We start from the raw sequence: 18,234 nt of genomic DNA on the forward strand, positions 1-18,234 counted from the left end.
CAGCAACAGACATTTCAAGAAGCAATCCACATGAACCAAACAAGCAAGCTTTGTTTCTACACTACCATGCGTTATTGCATTAGGGATCAATGAGGCATGGTTCATCTGCAAATTGTGGCCCAGGTTTTGGGATTCCATAGCCTGTTTGAGACCTTGTTTTACCCAATCACAAACCTTCTTATGAGGTGGAGCTGACAACTCGACAAGCATGAGGAACAATGCTAATGCTCCTCAAGGAAACAAAGTAGCGTAAAGCTCTGAAGGCCACGTCTTAAGTGTCTGCGGAGGGGTTTGATAGGACATTGTTTAGTGAGTGGTTAAACTTCAACCCGATATAGGTGCTCAGTATATGTGGATAAGGAGCTAGTTACAATGTTATAAGGCAGGGCTGGAAGTGCTACAATGTAACAGCAACGATCTAGATCTCCAACAGGTAGCTTGTAGGATTCTGGTGTGCGGCCGATGTCAAAAGGATGGTCTGGTGTATGGATCAATTGTAGCACGACTAACCTTCAAAAAGTAACAAGACTAAAGATTCAAATATCAAAAAATGGATGAAATGTTTAATAGATATTCTTTATCCTAAAATTTAAGTGGTTCATGAACGGATGTAGCTATCCTTAAAGGTCAGAGTTCCCTGATCTAGAGGGACTCATAAGGTGTTGTTGATGGTGACACTGCCGGGGTAGAAAGATATCCTCAAGAAACCCTTTGCACATAAGCAAATGTCATGGGCCAGCACTTTGTGCGTGTAAATAAGCTGTGTTATGCTAACATTCAGCTCATTGTGGGGGCTTAGTGTGTGTTGGTCAATGTGTAACAAGACCTGACCCCAGTCGCTTGGACAATGGGGGAGGGAGAATGGGCAGAGAGCGTCTCATGTCCCTGACACAGGCTGATGTGCTGAGATTGAGCTCAGTAGACGCGTTGCTGTAGGGAGCTGTATGTCAGCGGCTCCTCTCTGCCACCATGCAGCTCCAAGCCCAGGTATCATGGGGACTTCTGCTGGCCGTCCTGCTGCCTCTCGTCCAGGGACACAATGGTAAGGAAGCTGCTGTGGGATACGGCGGACTACGCTGCGATCACATCACAAACGGGGTAGGGTGAGGGGACGTAGACTCGTGTTTAACCCTTTTATGCTGCATATATATATATATATATACTTTCTTCACTTAGAGAATTCTCCTAATATATACAGTTTATATGGATCCCTCAAGATTGTAAGCTTGCGAGCCGAGCTCTCTCTCTCCACCTAATGTATCGGTTTGTCATAGTCTGTCATTTCTCGTCTTGCGTAAATTGTTGGCGCTATATAAATAATATAAATAATAAATAATATGGGCCAATACACTTTCTTGACCCTTACACGAAACGGTCCCGACCAAATGTGTTGTTGTTTGAATGTCCTCATGCCACGCATTTTACTTCACTGGGAGGGTAGTAGATAAGTAGATCAGCCTTCCAGCAAAAGTAGCAGAAGTTAATACAGTGAGGGAATTTAAGCTTAATTGGGACGACCCTAAGGCTACCCTGAATATAAGATAAGATCAAAGTGCGAATAAGGCATGAGCAGACTAGATGGGCCAAACGGATGGGTGTTTCCTTTTAGTTTCTCCAGTTTTACCACTTTTGCATTTTTTTTTACATAAACCCTTATCTTATACTGACCCCCCGAACCCCCCCCCCCCGTTTCTATTGTTTTAAGGTCAGATGGCTTACTATGTATCAGTTCATTATGATGAATTAATAGACCGGGGTTACAGGTGGAACTTTGTTACTTAACTATTCAGTCTTATCTCACATTTATGTTACAATATAACATTCTTAGAATTTAACGACTTGGTCGATAAACTCACTATATTGGGAACGCCTAAAAGAACAGACATCAGTAGATACAATCTTTGTATCTGTCCCCCCCCAGATGAGTATCCTCGCTGGTTAACGTAGCAGAGAACATCGTAGAGCTGCCTCCCGCCACCTTGAATCCTTAGGCAGCTGCCTGTTTGACTTAATGGTAGGGCCAGCTTTGGACATCATCACTGAAAAAGAGACTTAGGCTCAACAAAGTGGTTATTCCGTTAATTAGAGACCTGGAAAATAGGGATATAAATACACAGAACCTCGCTGAGCAACAACGTCTATCATAATACGGTCATCTCCATAATAAGATAGACTTGGGTAACTCAGTAACAACTTTAACCTTTCATTTCGACACAATTTCCAGTATGTTTAAGTTACGCGATAAGCAGAAACAAAAGTCAGGGTCAGACTTTAGGTCGGGTTGGAATGTATTTGTCCCGACCCGTATTTATTCCGGGATAATTGTATGAAATCTCTTTGTACTCTCACTCCAGGTCGCTCGGTGCCCTCAAGTAAAACAGTTTATACCCCAAATATCCATGCCTTGAATGTCATTAGCAGCTGTTGGCACAAGCAAGGTTTTAATGTGAAAAAGCCCCCCTTTAGCTGAGAGGCGAGGGTCTCTGGGGCAGGTTTTAGGCTCTTTTGATTACCGCATGTAGGCGCTGTGCTCTACAAACACGGGTTTTAATCATTTTATATGTATTTATTGGATGTTTTATAACCCAAGTCTATACTTTTCTCTCAGTGTTTCTGAGCAGCCAGCAGGCCCTCTCGGTTCTGAGACGTTCCCGCAGAGCTAACTCTATATTTGAGGAGATCAAGCAGGGGAATATGGAGCGGGAATGCATCGAGGAGATCTGTAACTACGAAGAAGCCAGAGAAATTATGGAATCTCCAGAGAAAACGGTATGGCGTAAACGGCCAACTAAAAGTCCTGTAGATACAGTGAATTCACCATCTGAGGCAGAGCGCCAGCACGGAATATATTTCTAAAGCTCAGGTCTGGGGAAATGTTGTAAATGTGGTGCAGTCGCCATGGAAACCAATGGAATATTCCAGCTGATTGCTCCATAGGTAGCACTGCCCAGCGTGAATCCAAAAGGGTCATTGGCCAGGACAGCCCACGGTTGGGATATAAACAACTTGGCGGGACTGCCCTGGTAAATTTAAGACTTTATGGAGCTACTTGGCATTTTTATAAAACAGTGATTCTGGTGCAAAGTATGAAAAAGCGATCTTGTCACCATGGCAACTAATGGAAAGTTCCTGCTAATTACTATAGTGATAAGATAGATAGGTACTAATTCCCGTTATTCTCGCTTGTATGTTACAGAAAGTCTTTTGGGCCAACTATCAAGGTGAGTGACACTAGAGGGGAGAGATTGTTTGCACTCCACTCACAGTGAGTGAGGTCCGTATTTGCCAATTTCTTCACAGTTCGGAGGTCAGTTCAGTCGTTCTTCAAAGCAGCGGAAACGGTTGGGTCCATACGCTTCGCCTATACACCTTTTACGTGACCATCAGATCGGTCAGAACATTAACCCTTTTACTTCGTGTTATTAGTAACCCCACTCAAGTTAAAAGTGAGTGAATACGCTCAGAGATTTTACTCACCAGGTTGCATATACGTTACAGGGAGAAACCATTAATGCGCCTCACTATCACCATAAAATGTAATTCTAATAAAAACATCTATTCAGCACATTTTAGGCTAATCTTCCAGCGCGTTACATTCAGCTTTTAGAGGCACGTGATTGGATACTGGCAGATTAGTTTTTGGGCTAGTAAAGTCAATTGTCCCGACCCTCTTAGTTCCCGAACACATTACGCTTTATCCGCTTAACCATGCCTTGTCTTCTAAGCTTAGTTATGGCTTTGTATCCCTCCACAGTGTGTAGGAACCAGAAGGCTTCCAAGGATTCCTTGCAGGATTGTGTTCAAGGTGAGACCTACCACCGCCATGTATGAACGAGTTGGTTCCATTCTCCAACTTCTTCACCAAGTCTTCTCACTTTCTATCCTTGTCCTTTTAGACCTTTTGTTAGCATCGTTGCGCAACCTCATCCATCTCCTAAACCAGTTTCTCAATGTTGGTCTTCATGTCCCGTCCACAGTGTGTGGTCTGAAGGTCTTCTCAGATGACCTCGGGTGGCTCAGTCGAGCGTCAACCATGCACTGTCTGGACTGGCTGCCTGCTTATGTACATATGTTTACCCCAACATCTGCTTTTTTGGCCCATTGTTAATCCACCCCTTTTGCCTGTTCCACGTTTTTGTTCTTTCTTTACTCCACCTTCTAGTTTTGAACGCTAACACTTTTCTTAACAATAGTTACCTCTTATGGCTCAACAATGTATGATGTGTGATATTCCAACCTCATGAAATAATGAGCTATAAACATATGACATACATGTTCCATGGACACTGAAATTCTAATGCTTTGTGTCCTTCTATGATCGGCAGGTAACTGCGCGGTGGGCAACGGAGCTCATTATGTTGGGAACATCAGTGTGACCCGGTCTGGCATAGAGTGTCAGTCCTGGTCAAGCCACTTCCCTCACAAGGCAAAGTGAGTCCCCATGAAACGCTGTATGAAGTTAGAAATCTTTATTAACTATTTTTCTTTCTTCTTCCTTTTCCACATTCCGTTGTCCCGTGGCCCCCTAGGCACTTTCACTACCATTCATTGTTTCTCATTCTGTTACCTTTTGTCCCGTCCGGGTTCTTTACATTTTTTTGGTTGTTATATTTAGTCCTCCCTCTCTTCATTCTGTCATTTTATTATTCCAGTTCTCCTTGATTGTATCCAATACCCGATCTCATCCTTTTTTTCTTTATTCCTTTTTGCAACTCGTTGGGTTTATTAAAGAGGGAGATGGAAAGAGGGTTTGCATGAGGTTTCCGGGTTCATCTTGCTGAGTTCACGTTACACTATGAGGGGCCAACCACAGTGAGCTTCTGCCCCCCAAAACACCTTGAATGCTCCTATATAAAGCATATTTAAATGAGTGAGATTGAAAAGCATCTTGTTGTTTGATCTATGCATGATGCAGGGCCACCTTAGCCAATCTTTTTGCCAGGGACGGCCCTTTATAACATATAGTAAATTCATGTAATTGAAATCACATTCTGCCAACTCTTACTTTATTGAATTAACTCTTCCATTTTTACATTGCACGCTTGTTGTTTCATTTTGTCATTTCCTGATCTTCTCCACCATTTTTAGGACGTTTCTTGATTCCTTTTTTTCCACCTTCTAAACTCTTTTTGTTTCGGCTTTTCGTCTTTATCTTTTCCAGATACAACGCGATAACGCATCCCAATGCCAGTTTGACAAGCAACCATTGCCGAAACCCTGATAACAGCCCAACGGGTCCATGGTGTTACACGAAGGACCCTACGCTTGCCCGAGAGGAGTGTGTCATACCTGTGTGTGGTGAGTGGCACTCACCTCTACGCTTTATGGTTTAGGATGAAGCAGCTATAGAGTGAAGCTGAACTTTTCCCCCCAAGTTCCACATTCTAATACAATATCCTCAAGCACCTTTTTTATAACCAGTGTCGACGTTTGGACTCTCCCTTTCTATGCAGGTCAGAACAGGACCACGGTAGAACCTATAGTGAGGCAGGTGGAGCAGAAGACGAAGGAGAGCCCGTGTGAGCCCGAGATGGGGATGTCATATGAGGGGAAACTGGCGGTCACTATATCCGGACTGCCTTGTCTGCCCTGGAACTCTCCCACGGTCCAGCAGTACCAACGCAAAGACTTCTATCCAGAAGTCAAGTTGGTGGAAAACTACTGCAGGAACCCAGATGGGGACGGAGAAGGTGTCTGGTGCTACGTGTCTCACCCCAACATTACCTACGAATACTGCCCCCTGCACTACTGTGGTAAGTAGGCTATTCGCAGGCAGTTGGGTTCCGACGACCAGATACAACTTTGCCAGGGGAGGAATGAGACGACATCGTCGTGGGGGACAGGGAACCGAGACTGGACCCTTTTAATGCTTTTGTATTGGTCCAGAAGCTTTGTGGTTGTAGATTTCGCAATTCTGGTTACTTTAACATTGCTTACACCAAGACTTATTATAACCTATACATAGGACAGTGTAGCAATTTTAATAAAATCTATAAATAACAATAAACGGCAACATTTTTACCCTTTTCAATATGGAAAATGATTTGCAGATTATATTTATATCATTTTTTATATTCATATTTATTTTATCCTTTCTTGTTCCCGCTACGCTCCAACCTCCAATCCACATTATTAACCGGCGCCTGCGATGGGCTGACACCCTCTAACGCGGCTGATTCCCGCACCTCCCTCCGGTAGATAGCCCTATCGATGAAGAATATATTGATGTGCAAGCGGGACGCACGGTCGCTGAGGAACACCAAACGTTTTTCGATGAGAAGAGTTTTGGGATTGGAGAGGCAGGTAAGGACGTATGGCTTTAGGGAAATCCAACGATGGAGACGGAACATTTATGATTGTGATTGCTATTGTGGCCCAACGTGTTGTTCTGTGTCGCGTAAGGACCTTTGGTGGGGAAGTCTGCGGTAGAGTAAAATCCCTCTGTTCTGTGGTTACAGTGTGTGGTCTACGACCTCTCTTCGAGAAGAAGAACGTACAAGATAAGACTGAAGACGAATTGCTGGCTTCCTATATGGCGGGCCGCGTGGTCCATGGAGAAGATGCACAGCAAGGGAGCGCACCATGGTAACAGCGAGGGCCGGAGGGGCACGATATATATTTACCCAGAACCAAAACAAAAATAGGAAGATGAGTTTAGGCTCCTCACTCCAAAAGCGAGGTTATTACCATCACCTTCCGTTCATTGTCATATCATGGGTTCAGCGGATTGAACCAGTCATTCGGGCGAAGGCTTGGGCATGTACAGGGTGGCAATTTGGTATTTTTTATGCACATGCTCCCAAAGTGGTCAACCCTACTTAGCCGATGAGGTAATGCTCTATAGAACTGCCCTATCTTAGAATGACCGAGACTAGAGGCACTCTTTGGGTTTTTGCTCCATCTTCTCTAAGACTAATGGATGCCCATACCCATCAACAGACAAATAGAAATAACCATTGCTATGTTCATTAGCTACACATTTAATAAACATGCGCATGGTCACTGGTTATAGAAGACGACCATCCCAAACAATCATATTTCCTGGAATACTAATTACATTTTATTGTTTCGTCGTCTCACCTTCTGTCTCTCCGCACCAAGGCAGGTGATGCTGTTTAAGAAGAGTCCCCAGGAGCTCCTGTGCGGGGCCAGTCTGATCAGCGATCGTTGGGTACTGACGGCCGCTCATTGTATCTTCTACCCACCATGGGACAAGAACTACACCACGGACGATATCCTGGTGCGGATCGGGAAGCACTTCCGTACAAAGTAAGATGAGATAGAGCGTCCGTGGCCCATCAAGAGCGCGCTGTCCGGGGAAGCTGATCAGCCTAGTCTCACAAGCATTCGTATTGCATCTTTGGTGTAAATACCATTGTTTTGGTAAACGCAGACGAATAGCCGAATATTTCAATACCCCAGTCTTGAAATAATCCTTAAATCGCTCTCTTATTCGCGCATCACTTCAGTGACCGGATGTCCCCATTTTCTAAAGGGCAGTCCCATCATTAGAACTTTTTTTTTTTAGAAATGTTTCCGAATTTTAAGTTTAAAAACAAACAATTTTTCAGAAACACCCTATTTTTTATTTAAATGCCAAAGTATTTACCATAGTCAATGGCATTATAAAAAAATCAATAAAAGCCAGATTGTTTTATTAAAGACCACTCTTAAAAATAACCAGTGATTTGTGCACATCTCGGCCAAAACAGGTTTATTTTTGATGACTCTTCCTTTATTTTGGATACATTTCTTTTTCGAATTCCACCAAATACATCGCATGCTTCCTGGTCCTTTGCTCTAATTTTTGTAGGATCCTCTAAATAAAGTGTAAGAAAACTCGATTCGAGACCGCAAGTCTTCTGGCGCCTGCTGTGAGATTCATTCAAGAGCGATAGGGTACGGCAGCCATACTTTTTGTTTTCTTCTTCTCCGCAGGTACGAGAGAGCGACAGAGAAGATCGCGCTGCTAGAGCGCATCATAGTTCACCCCAAATACAACTGGAAGGAAAACCTCGACAGAGACATTGCTCTCATCCAACTGAAAAGACCTCTGACGTTCAGCGATTATATTCATCCCGTGTGTCTCCCGACCAAGGAGGTTGTGCAGAAGTAAGGATTCTGGATCATAGTCAAAGTATACGCCACATATCCCATTAACACAAACCCTGCCATTGTCTTACAATTGGACTTTTGGTTGATCATTTGTGTCTAGGTTACTGCTGGCTGGTCACAAAGGACGTGTTACGGGCTGGGGGAATCTCTACGAAACCTGGACGGCAGGCGGACAGCAGCTCCCGTCGGTCTTACAGCAAATTAACCTTCCCATCGTGGAACAAAGCAGCTGCAAAACCTCGACCAAGATCCGAATCACCGACAACATGTTCTGCGCAGGTGAGTTCTAACAGAACAAGATGAGGCTCCGGTTATTGGATAAAGTTGGACTAGATGTGGGGGGGGGGGGACTCAATAAGCATAATTATCTCCCTCTGAATACAGAGAATATTGTATACTGCTCATAAATACATTATATATTAAAAAAAATGTCCAATTGTCATCAAAATAATGAATGTAACCCACTTAAGACTGTGAGCTTGCAGCTTCCGGAGTAGTTAACTTCTGCTCAGAACATGGAACGCTCTTGATCAGTTACTATCGTGCATTCTTTGTAAGCATAACTATAGCCGTTACGCTTGCAGGTTACAGTCCAGACTCCGACACGAGGGGAGACGCCTGCGAAGGGGACAGCGGAGGACCATTTGTCATGAAGGTGAGTGAAGCGCATCATCTGTAGTTGGAGTAATGTCTTCACGGATGCTTCTGGTGGAACCATTCCACAAGTCCTTAATTACACACATGGGGTCAAACTCTCTACAACCTAATGGAAGTCACCCATAATAAATGTTATTCCTTGGAATCAAACATGTATTTGATTATAAGATTCAAGAGGTCCTTTCTCTCTCGTAGGAACCAGCATCTGGCCGCTGGTACCAGGTGGGCATCGTCTCCTGGGGCGAAGGTTGTGACCGTGATGGGAAATACGGATTCTATGTACACGTTCACCGTTTAAGAAAATGGCTTATGAAGACCATAGAAAAGTTTGGTAGCTAAAGCGTCCGAGCGACACTCTGCACATAGCTCCTTGTAAGAGGAACGTGCATGTGGTCCAAGCGGTCTGCTCACCATCGGCACTCATAGCTGTAGGAGACTTCTACACACCAGACTGGATCACAACACATTCCTGCGCTAATCCCCCTCCCCACATTTGCTATTTGTTAATGTCAGATTTCAATAAAATAACATTTAAAGAGTTAATCGTGTACCGTGGTCTTCATTTTGTAATATTTGGGTGCGTTGCAGAAGCATGGGACATTATTGTGGATGTGCAGCAAAGGTAAGATGTTACTAATTCACATTTGCTAGTTGCCCCAAATTTTATTCAACATGACTTGGTAGTCATGCAGGGCATCAGAAACGAGAACGGAGTCAAGGGTAAGGCTCTCCTTACAAGAGAAAGGAAATTTTGATGAACAGGGTCACCAGAGGGAATGGCCCAAGTAGAAACGGTAATTACTACCTGAGGAAATTATTTTCCTTGTGTATTCTCTGGCAGCACCGACAGATACCGCTCCGCCTGCTAGCAGGGCAACGACGAGCCTACAGATATCGGCCCCTTCTGTATAGCGAAGCACTAAAGCCAGATCCACGCAACACAAGTGTTATCGACGGGATAAACAAGTGCGTCCCAAACACAAGGAAAAGAGTCCAATACACAAGTTGTGTCCTTTTGATTCCCGGACCGCTGACCACGAGGCATACAAAAGAGATTCTGGGTAGAGCAAAAAGAGCTCCTACCTGGAAGAGGAGCAAAAAATAAATCACAGAGGAGGCAGTTGGAGGGGCAAGTTTTTATAGGTTCGTTCCTTAACAGAGTTTTATCTCATGGTCCCAGTAACCGATAGCCAAAGTGTTTCAGGTATTTAGAAGACATGCAATATAAATCGCAACTGCAAGGGGTTTGTAAAGTAGGATGTTTGCAAACACGTCTACTGCCATTTAGAGCTGTCCCTAAATCACTTATTTGTAACGTTCCAATATTTATTTATTTTTTCTTACTTGGCCGAGGATCTAACAAGCCAGCCAATGGTTATTAGAAACCGTAGCATTTCGGAAAAATGGAAACCAAGAAAGGATTTGTCTGATAAAGCTGTGCTTACACGCGCGTGGTCCGTCTAACCGCCAAAGGAGCGGAAAGCCCTCTATAAATCACAGCTTAAAAAACAAAAAACGTAAGTCAGAATCTTTTCCACTGTTACTTCAAACTTTATTTACAAAAAGATTTTCATGCCATGCCTTACGATTCCATACAGAATCAGCGATCCACTGCTTTGTTAAATAAAAAGCAACTCGTACAGCCACAGAGCTACAAAGATAAGAGCCATGGAAACAGGACAGTTAAAAACAGACAACGAAAAAAAAATATAATCCAGGAGGTTTAGGTGAGTTGAGGGCAGGTAAACAGTCTGTACACTAAAACACAGAGTTAGAACAGCAGTGTATTTACAAATACTCAGCCACATTTAAATTTTGCTCTCCCTCCTCAAGAACAAATAAATGCACGGTATGGTACATAAAACAATAGTTTACATGAGGCCTAGACACAGCCAGTGAGCCAGGGACAGCACTTCTAAAGGGTTAAAGGGGGAAGAAATCTGAAGCCCAGAGCAGCAGGGGGGGCATCACTTTCGGCTGCTTTTTATTTTTTCCAGTCTCTTTTTTAAGTCGTCTATGTTTGTCATGGAGGAGGAAGAGGACGAGGAGGATGAGTTTGTGCTCGAGAGCGTCTGCTTGGAGTCCAAATCCAGATGCTGGAACTGCTCCCGGGACTCTCGGAGCTGAGACAGCTTGCTGTGCAGCATGTCGGTCGACGACACCACGGCGGGGGCAGAGGACTTCGACAGCAGGGAGCTCAACGGAGGCCTTTCCTCCTACCGAGAAAACGAACGTTGGATGTTAAAAACCCATACCGGTCAAATGTGCCTAATACAAGCCATTTTTATCCCAGTTTCAAAATCTAGCTTTCCACTGCACGCCAACTTTAAATTCAACCAGCTAAACACTATTACGCAATACTCCAGAATGACTTAATACAAAGGCTGTACATTCTCATTATTCAGTGATCTTCCTTCGTTGCCTGAGTTGGTTCTCATCTGCCTTCAAAATTATGGATTTCAATTTTTCTAGAAGATTAAGAATCTAAACACATTTAGGTAGCCTTCAGAAGCTAGAGAGATCTTTGCACTGACATTTAAGGTGCTGGGAGTAATATAGCCAACCTGGCTCCTGGTATTTACCCAGCCTGCCTAAAGTGCATTAAAAATTTTTTTCCTTCTCCCCAAAGCTATGACTTGAGACGCACTTGCGAACAAATTTCATTAGTGTCGCACCTTAGCATTGTCCAGTCCGCATCTCTGGCGCAGAATCTTCAGTCGCTCCAGATACACGGAGGGTCCGACTTCTTCCCCGTTTGAATTGGCGTTTGAAATGGTTGGTGCGGACGCGGTGACTACCGGAGCAGACGTGATCTCCGTTGGGAGGACAGACACTCCTGGGGATAACAATGAGACTTGGAAGTGAAGTAGTCGGCATTACATAAGGGAGCAGGGAAACAAACGGCAAATCTTTTAGCAACAAGGTCTAGACAGGTGAAATTCTCGGCTACCTGTGGAGGCTGCAATGCGACCCTTTCCTTCCCGCTCCATCTCTATTAGTCGGAGTCCTCGCTCAACATAGCTCTGGAAGAACTGGGATGAGTTCTTGAGGAAAGGTTCTATGTCGGCATCTGAATATTTCTTCTTATACTCGTACAGCTCAGCCAAACCCTGTGCAAAGATAGTTGGTGAAAATCTGCCCTGACAACGTCTTAAAGGTAGTCTCATCCTGCGACACCATCCTACGCAGGGTCTCACCTCTTTAGTATTCTCTTTAGAGCCAATCTTCTTGAAGATCTCTGCCAGAAAGTCGCTCACGTTAGCTTTGGCAGCTTTTTCTTCCTGTAAAATAAAAAATGTAAAAATCCCAGTGAAAGATTTGCCCTGTTCAGGGTAGATTTAGGTTTTTTCTTCTCTGCTCGCATATAAGCAGAAGTACTCACTATGCGCGAGGCTCCTTTCTCCGTCTCCTTGTCAGACTTGGAGCCGGTTCCATCCATGGAATGTTTCATGACCCTCAGCAGGTGGGCCTCCAGCTCAGACTCATTCTTGTTCTCGATCATACTCAAATGGTCCATTATCTGAAAGAGGACACAGTGACTTACAGTAAAACATCTGATATAGAGCTGTAACATACACCAGAGGCACATGCAGTCCGCGAGCCTCCCATCAGGAGAATGCACTACATCAATAGCCTTCACAATCATCCAGGTAAGACTACACAATTAATGATCACATCACACAAACACCACAAATCACTTAAACCAGTTACCTTGGGACCTTTGAGCTTGCAAAGTGTGTGCAGCAGAGTCTTCAGAGTCCTCATCGGCAGCTCACTCTTGTGCTGCTTCAGCTTCTCTTTAGGTAGAACCCTCATGAAGTTGTGTATGTCCAGTAAGATCCGGTCCAGATTGATGTTATTGATGGCTTCTGGGAGGAGGCGAATCATTCGCCACAGACACTGGAATCGTGGATGCAAAGTTAAGCAGTCTGTTAACTCCACCACCCCCACCGTGCAACTACAAAGCTTGTCAGACATCCACGAGCAGCACATTACGTCTCACCAACGCAAACACGTCTCACCTTCATTACAAGCTCGGAGAACTTGGGAGAGCTGGCTGTGGCAAGCAGGCTGTCCTGGAGAAGCACAAGCAGCGCACTGGAAACAACGGGCACCGGTTAGGTCCAGAAGACGTTTCATACGTCCAACGAGCAGACAAGAGATACCAAACACTCACCTCAAGATATTAGTCTGGTCAGATTTCTCCAGCACCTTTACCACCAGAAGGTTCACAGAACGCACCACCTGCTGCCCCTCCTCAAGATCTTCTACCCTTGCATCCAGCATGAGGGTGATGAGACCGTGCATTAGGTCTTTCAGCACGCCCGTGGAGGCTTCGCGAGCCAGGCTCTCCATCTGGAACAGCTGGGGGGGGGAGAAACACCAGTCTCAGCCATGCGTGCAAGGAAACCATTCACAGCTGAACACCCGTCTGGTTTTATTTGTGTTCAAGCCGTTTAAAAATCTGCCAGTTCAGAGAAGTAAAAAGGCACAAACTCTTACCGAGATCATATTGCCAATGATACAGCTGTATAAGCGCACAATGTCATCTTTATCGAGCCTTTCGTCTGCCATGTGAGTGTTATACACCAGGCGCAGCTGCATGAACGTAGCAATCAAGAACTGGTCGATGTGGCCAGACATCGCCTCCGCCTTGTCCTCCTGCCTCAGCACCTCATCGAGCTGCGAGAAAGTCAGGCACGACCTTAATATACAAGACTGTGGCCCAAAAGGCAATACGTTATAACATGCACTAAGCTGGAAAGGAGCCCAACGCACCTGTGCCAAAGCCTGGATACTGGCATTAATATCACCGCTGGCCACTTGCGAGATCACAAAGTTTATGGTAGACGCAGTGTTACTGTGCATGTCATCAAAGTGCGGAGACACTGCACGGATCCTGTGGACGAAAAAAAAAATGGGAGGTATGGCAAGGTATACTTTAAATAAGGTGTATGCTTAATAGCAGTACAATAAAAATGAAAAACAAAGTTGAAATATATGCAAATAAATCAAGATACATAGACAGCCCACCACACGTCTGTAAGATGTTTGGCAACAGATGACAAATAAAATCGCTGGACTCACTTCGGCTCCGGAATTAAGACCGGCTCAAATATTTCATCCAGTTTGTGCTGAACGAGCGCTGGCATCTCGCACCTCACATTGCCGTTATCGTTCTCTATTTCATCTAGATCCAGCTGGAACTCACGTGGCACGGTGTGAGGTGGCTCCGAGTGCCCTCCCATGTTATTACGGGCTTGGCTGTGGAGGGAGATCGAGGGTTAATGTAAAGGTGACCTGAAGAACCCTGCAAAGGTCTCTACAGCTCGGGGTATAAAACTCAGAACTTCTGACATCTACATGCACTTCAACAAGACGGATGTCCTATCACCCACGTCCAAAAACATGAACTAAAGCCAGTAAGCTCAAGTTCCACAGCTGATGTGAGATGGAATGGACCCGTTCCATGCACATACCTGGAGGTGTCTGCGTTAAAATGCCCCATATCACAGGTAAAATTTTAGTGGTGCAACAAGGTATGAGTAGGGTCAGTAGAACTGGTCATTCTAGCGTAAATGGGCAGTGGATGGAGGGTGGGAAGCGGGTAGAGGGGCACATTGTAGGTGTACTTACATCCTATAAGTGCGATACATAACTCTGTCCAATGAGAAGCAGTGAAAGAAGCACAGAACACTTAGCTACAACACAGACCCCCCCCCCCCACATGTACACAGATCAGCAAATGATCCTCGGTCAACATACTTCAGCTTGGAGGACATGTCCTCAGGTGGAGCTTTGCGCAGGAGACTGGTGTTGGCGGTCTGGGCCCGCTGCGGAGGCTTTTCCTCTACTTGTTTGGCTGGCGGAGCCACCGTCTTCTTTCCCGCACGCTTTATCCTTTCCTCCAACATGCTCAGGTCCTTCTCTGAGAGCTTGTGGAAAGAAACCAGGATTAAACATTTATCTGAAACATCTATATAATAAAAGTTGCATGAAGGTACGGGAGCTAAGTAGTGCTATTGAAGAGCTATGTTTTGTATTCGTATCCAGTGCCAGTCAGACATGTCCTATGTATGTATCGCAAGTATTATCTCGTTTGAGAATGGATCATATACTCACATTGCCAATGAGTTTGAAGACCTGTTCTCCATGAACATTGTAAACCGCAACGATGGTGTTGAGCGCAGCATTGCGCACGGTGGTGTCCCTGTCTCCGATATGGACCGCAATTTCTTTAAGAGCTTTGGCAGGGGTAGGTTGGCACACGTTCATCCCATACGACTCCACCAGGCAGCCAAGTTCCTCCAAACACTCTGTCGCGGAGAAGGTAGGCATCTTAAAAAGCTACATTAAACCCCCACCTCAAAACACCAAATGGAATAGCACACCGGAAGGGTTCCGCACTTTATTAGCAGTTCTTTACGTAAAGAGCCGAGACATTCTGTCTTCACATCGTGGGGCTCATTACAATGTGCGATGGATGGCAGGATCTGAAGAGTAACTTAAAGCATGCGCTTTGGACTGGATGCCAGCCACTGCAATAGTAGATTTTTGAGAAACCCGCCAACCATCACAGCCCGCACTGGAAGAAGAACAAACTGAAGTACAAGCATTTTGTTCTTCACGACCCTTACCTGCTCGCTGCTTGGAGTTCTTGGACTTGAGTCCATCCATGACAAATACGAACATCTTGCTGGCTGGGTAAACCTGGCACATCTTCGTCAGAATGGCACGCACATCTTTACGCACAACATCTTTAGGCTCTCCCACCTACGAGAGTCCCGTATTAAAGACTTTCCAAATAAAACGCAGTATAACAGCAATATAAGAGACAGTAGTTTGACCCGGATGCACGTTTGAATCCTGTTAAAGGGCCCGTGTGGAGTCAGCTGGCCCCTGTGCACATGGGAGAGTCACCAGCAGGGTCTGATGGGCTCCAAGGCGCACAGCACCACGGCTCCCCTCGGTGCAGCTCATCATCCTCCACACTTGGGTTTTCTGCAGCAGATAACGTACCTTGAGCAGCAGATAAGGTATGAAGGACGTGGCTTCCAGCTCCGTCATGTGGTATTCCTCCTGACTCAGCAAGGAGAACAGCAGCTTCAGGTACTCCAGGCACTTCATCAAGACGCTGGTGTTCGTGTCAAAGAAGCGGAGCGTAAACCATTTCAGGACCAAATCCAACACGCTTAACACGCCTTCCTTCTCACTCTCCAAATGCTAGCAGCGGAAATGTAAACGTGTGTAAGTCACGCAGGCAGTAACAGAAACCTTAAGCCCATTAAAAATGTTAAGACCGATTGGGAGTGCTTTTCATTTTAAAGGGACAGCGGGTGATTTAAACTTTGGCTTCAGAAGGTCTTCAGTGCAGAGGGGCAAGAACCATGGTCCGAGCATTAAACATGTTACCGGACAGATACAAAATCATTCTGTACGGAACACACAAGACTAGCACGATCCGGTCGGCCGCTCGAGTGGCTTTTCCCGGTAGCGTGCACTCCGGGTTACAGCATGGCAGACTTGGCGTCTTACCTCCATCATCACATTGATTCCCTTTATATGGTGCTGGAAGTCTGCGTGGAAAAGCTCGTCTTGCAGCCACTTTGCGATGCATGTTGACATTTGTGTTTTGAGCTGCTCGATGTACTCATCCCGAGGGGCCGGAAAGTTCCATTTAAGGACCTGTGTAGTTGAACAGAACCAAAATAAAGAAAATATGAAGGGATTGCCTGTAGGTCTAAAATGCAAGTGATCATACCCTCATGCCAGGAGCCAACAAGCTTGGGAAGCTTTTTTTGTACAATGCAGTCCATGAGAGAAATATGCACCACATTCGCTTGCGACACGACAGTAAGCAGCAGTGCCTGAAACTGCATCGTGCCCCCCCCCTTATGAGACCATGAGCCAAGGAACCTGTATTCAACCATTTCTGCTTTTTATCCAGGGGCACCCAAGCCTCACCTTCAGTGCTTTCTCCTCTTTCAGCCTCTGTTCCTTGCCATTTGGAACGAGGATGTAAATGGGCCCAGATCTGTCCTCTTCATCCTTCGCATTGGGTTTGCTCGGTGCTTTCTTCCCAGGAGCAGCCTGAGAACCAGATTTTTCAATTAGAGGAGGGACCACCAATTAATATTTTTTTCAGAGAAGTTACATTTCGGTCTAAATTGTGGCGTTTACGTGGTCTCCATGCGCAAATAAAGAAGAAGTTCAGTGTGCCAACAGGTAACTAGAGCTTAAACATCATTGTAGTAATATTTGAAGAAGCTTAAAAGGCTTGAGACTGCACTTGGATGTCTGAAGCTACGTGGAGTCAGCTGGCCCCTGTGCACATGGCTTTGTCACCATTGTGGCTCTGTGAGGCCCGCAGCGCACAGCACCGCAAGTCCTCTTCAGTGCAACTCATCACCCTCCAGTAGCATCTATCTTCGGTATCCAGATCTGTGCAGTCTATGAGACAGCGGGGCTGAACTATTTAACGGCATTCAATTGGACAAAAGGCTATGTACTCCGATATCTGCGTGCCGAGAGGACTGGAATCTATGACCCCAAGCAGTGTGTGAGCGAGTGAAGTCTGATGAACACAACCACCGAGTGCAGGTATTAGACGAAAACACACGTGCAGCACCCGATACCACCTGCGAGTCCCAGCGTCATCACCTGCTTAGCCGGCTTGGCTTTACTCAGGCTGGTGTTGGCTTTGGATTGGGTCAAACTGGTATTAGCCTCAGAGGACACTGATTGGGTCTACAGAAAGAGGACCATTTACACAACAGATGCAGCTTCTATATATGCCAGGTAAACACTGACTCTCATGATTAGAACAGAATGTTAGTGTTATCTCAACCCCATCACAGGGAGGTTCCTGAACAAGTGTAAAATGTAGTACATTGGTGTCCCAGAGGATGGAAGCCATGAAACCATCTAGAGAGGCTTCCTAAAAGGGGAGTTAGATTAGAATGGGCAGATCACGGCAGCAATCACATGGCAAGATCTAAAAATCAGAATCCTGCAAGCCCGCATTTTTACATAAAGCGTCAATTCATTTGCAGATAAGCTTTCTGCTCGCCGGATATTTCAGTTGTACTAAACTGAACCAATTCAGGAAAGTTTGGCCAGATGGGACCCAAATTATTTCTTAACCAACCCAAAGGAAGAGAAAGGCATCTTCCTAAAATATGTCCATCACAGAACACACATTAGCTCATATTAGACATACCTTTCCTTTGGATGCCAGAGCTCCTGGTTTGGTTTTCTTGGGATCCGGCTTGGAATCTGGTACACAGGATCCAGAATCAGCTTAGAAATAACAAAAGGAGATGTTAATGATGACTTACATGACATGCGTCACCGAAGAGATCCAGTCACATATGTTTCTTTCATGCCTGTGCATCCAAACCAAACTTCCTGACCCTGGAGACAAACTCAATTCCAATAGAAAGACTACAGAGTTAAATGCGG

The 18,234-nt window shown here is 45.2% G+C and overlaps 2 protein-coding genes and 2 non-coding genes across 8 annotated transcripts in view; 1 reads left to right on the forward strand and 3 right to left on the reverse strand.

The window, feature by feature from the left end:
• Positions 1-879: 879 nt before the first annotated feature.
• F2 (coagulation factor II, thrombin) lies at positions 880-9,315 on the forward strand. The gene is made up of 14 exons (XM_053449187.1): positions 880-1,042; positions 2,609-2,769; positions 3,197-3,221; positions 3,755-3,805; positions 4,326-4,431; positions 5,162-5,298; positions 5,454-5,753; positions 6,199-6,303; positions 6,459-6,585; positions 7,102-7,269; positions 7,939-8,112; positions 8,216-8,394; positions 8,700-8,770; positions 8,968-9,315. Exons 1-14 carry the CDS (start codon positions 970-972, stop codon positions 9,109-9,111), a joined length of 1,821 nt encoding a protein of 606 aa, XP_053305162.1. The 5' UTR covers positions 880-969; the 3' UTR covers positions 9,112-9,315.
• A 987-nt stretch (positions 9,316-10,302) lies between these two features.
• Positions 10,303-18,234, reverse strand: part of CKAP5 (cytoskeleton associated protein 5) — a 21,239-nt gene continuing 13,307 nt past the window's right edge. For 4 of the 5 annotated variants that reach the window (XM_053448747.1, XM_053448745.1, XM_053448748.1 and 1 more), the window contains exons 27-45: positions 17,993-18,072; positions 16,738-16,863; positions 16,309-16,458; positions 15,793-15,996; positions 15,411-15,546; positions 14,896-15,089; positions 14,539-14,708; positions 14,410-14,433; positions 13,861-14,037; positions 13,552-13,672; positions 13,276-13,455; positions 12,950-13,137; positions 12,795-12,870; positions 12,484-12,672; positions 12,155-12,292; positions 11,970-12,053; positions 11,723-11,882; positions 11,448-11,608; positions 10,303-10,988 (exon numbers count right to left, since the gene is read on the reverse strand). In XM_053448747.1, the coding sequence (XP_053304722.1) occupies positions 10,740-10,988; positions 11,448-11,608; positions 11,723-11,882; positions 11,970-12,053; positions 12,155-12,292; positions 12,484-12,672; positions 12,795-12,870; positions 12,950-13,137; positions 13,276-13,455; positions 13,552-13,672; positions 13,861-14,037; positions 14,410-14,433; positions 14,539-14,708; positions 14,896-15,089; positions 15,411-15,546; positions 15,793-15,996; positions 16,309-16,458; positions 16,738-16,863; positions 17,993-18,072 (2,807 nt within the window). In that variant the 3' untranslated portion in view covers positions 10,303-10,739. The remainder of the gene's footprint in view (positions 10,989-11,447; positions 11,609-11,722; positions 11,883-11,969; positions 12,054-12,154; positions 12,293-12,483; positions 12,673-12,794; positions 12,871-12,949; positions 13,138-13,275; positions 13,456-13,551; positions 13,673-13,860; positions 14,038-14,409; positions 14,434-14,538; positions 14,709-14,895; positions 15,090-15,410; positions 15,547-15,792; positions 15,997-16,308; positions 16,459-16,737; positions 16,864-17,992; positions 18,073-18,234) is intronic. The other variant, XM_053448749.1, reaches the window with a different exon arrangement.
• On the reverse strand, positions 15,655-15,764 carry LOC128468095 (small nucleolar RNA SNORD67). Its single transcript, XR_008345812.1, has one exon. It is a non-coding gene; the product is annotated as a small nucleolar RNA SNORD67 (small nucleolar RNA).
• On the reverse strand, positions 17,081-17,189 carry LOC128468094 (small nucleolar RNA SNORD67). The gene has a single exon (XR_008345811.1). It is a non-coding gene; the product is annotated as a small nucleolar RNA SNORD67 (small nucleolar RNA).

This window comes from Spea bombifrons, chromosome 10 (genome assembly GCF_027358695.1).
Source record: "Spea bombifrons isolate aSpeBom1 chromosome 10, aSpeBom1.2.pri, whole genome shotgun sequence".
NCBI classification, from domain to species: domain Eukaryota; kingdom Metazoa; phylum Chordata; class Amphibia; order Anura; family Pelobatidae; genus Spea; species Spea bombifrons.

Bases quoted from the DNA above. Each gene is read 5' to 3' on its own strand.
- F2 (XM_053449187.1), top strand. From the start codon at position 970: ATGCAGCTCCAAGCCCAGGTATCATGGGGACTTCTGCTGGCCGTCCTG. The intron at 4,432-5,161 runs GTGAGTCCCCAT...TATCTTTTCCAG, and splicing joins CACTTCCCTCACAAGGCAAA to ATACAACGCGATAACGCATC. The intron at 6,586-7,101 runs GTAACAGCGAGG...CTCCGCACCAAG, and splicing joins CAGCAAGGGAGCGCACCATG to GCAGGTGATGCTGTTTAAGA.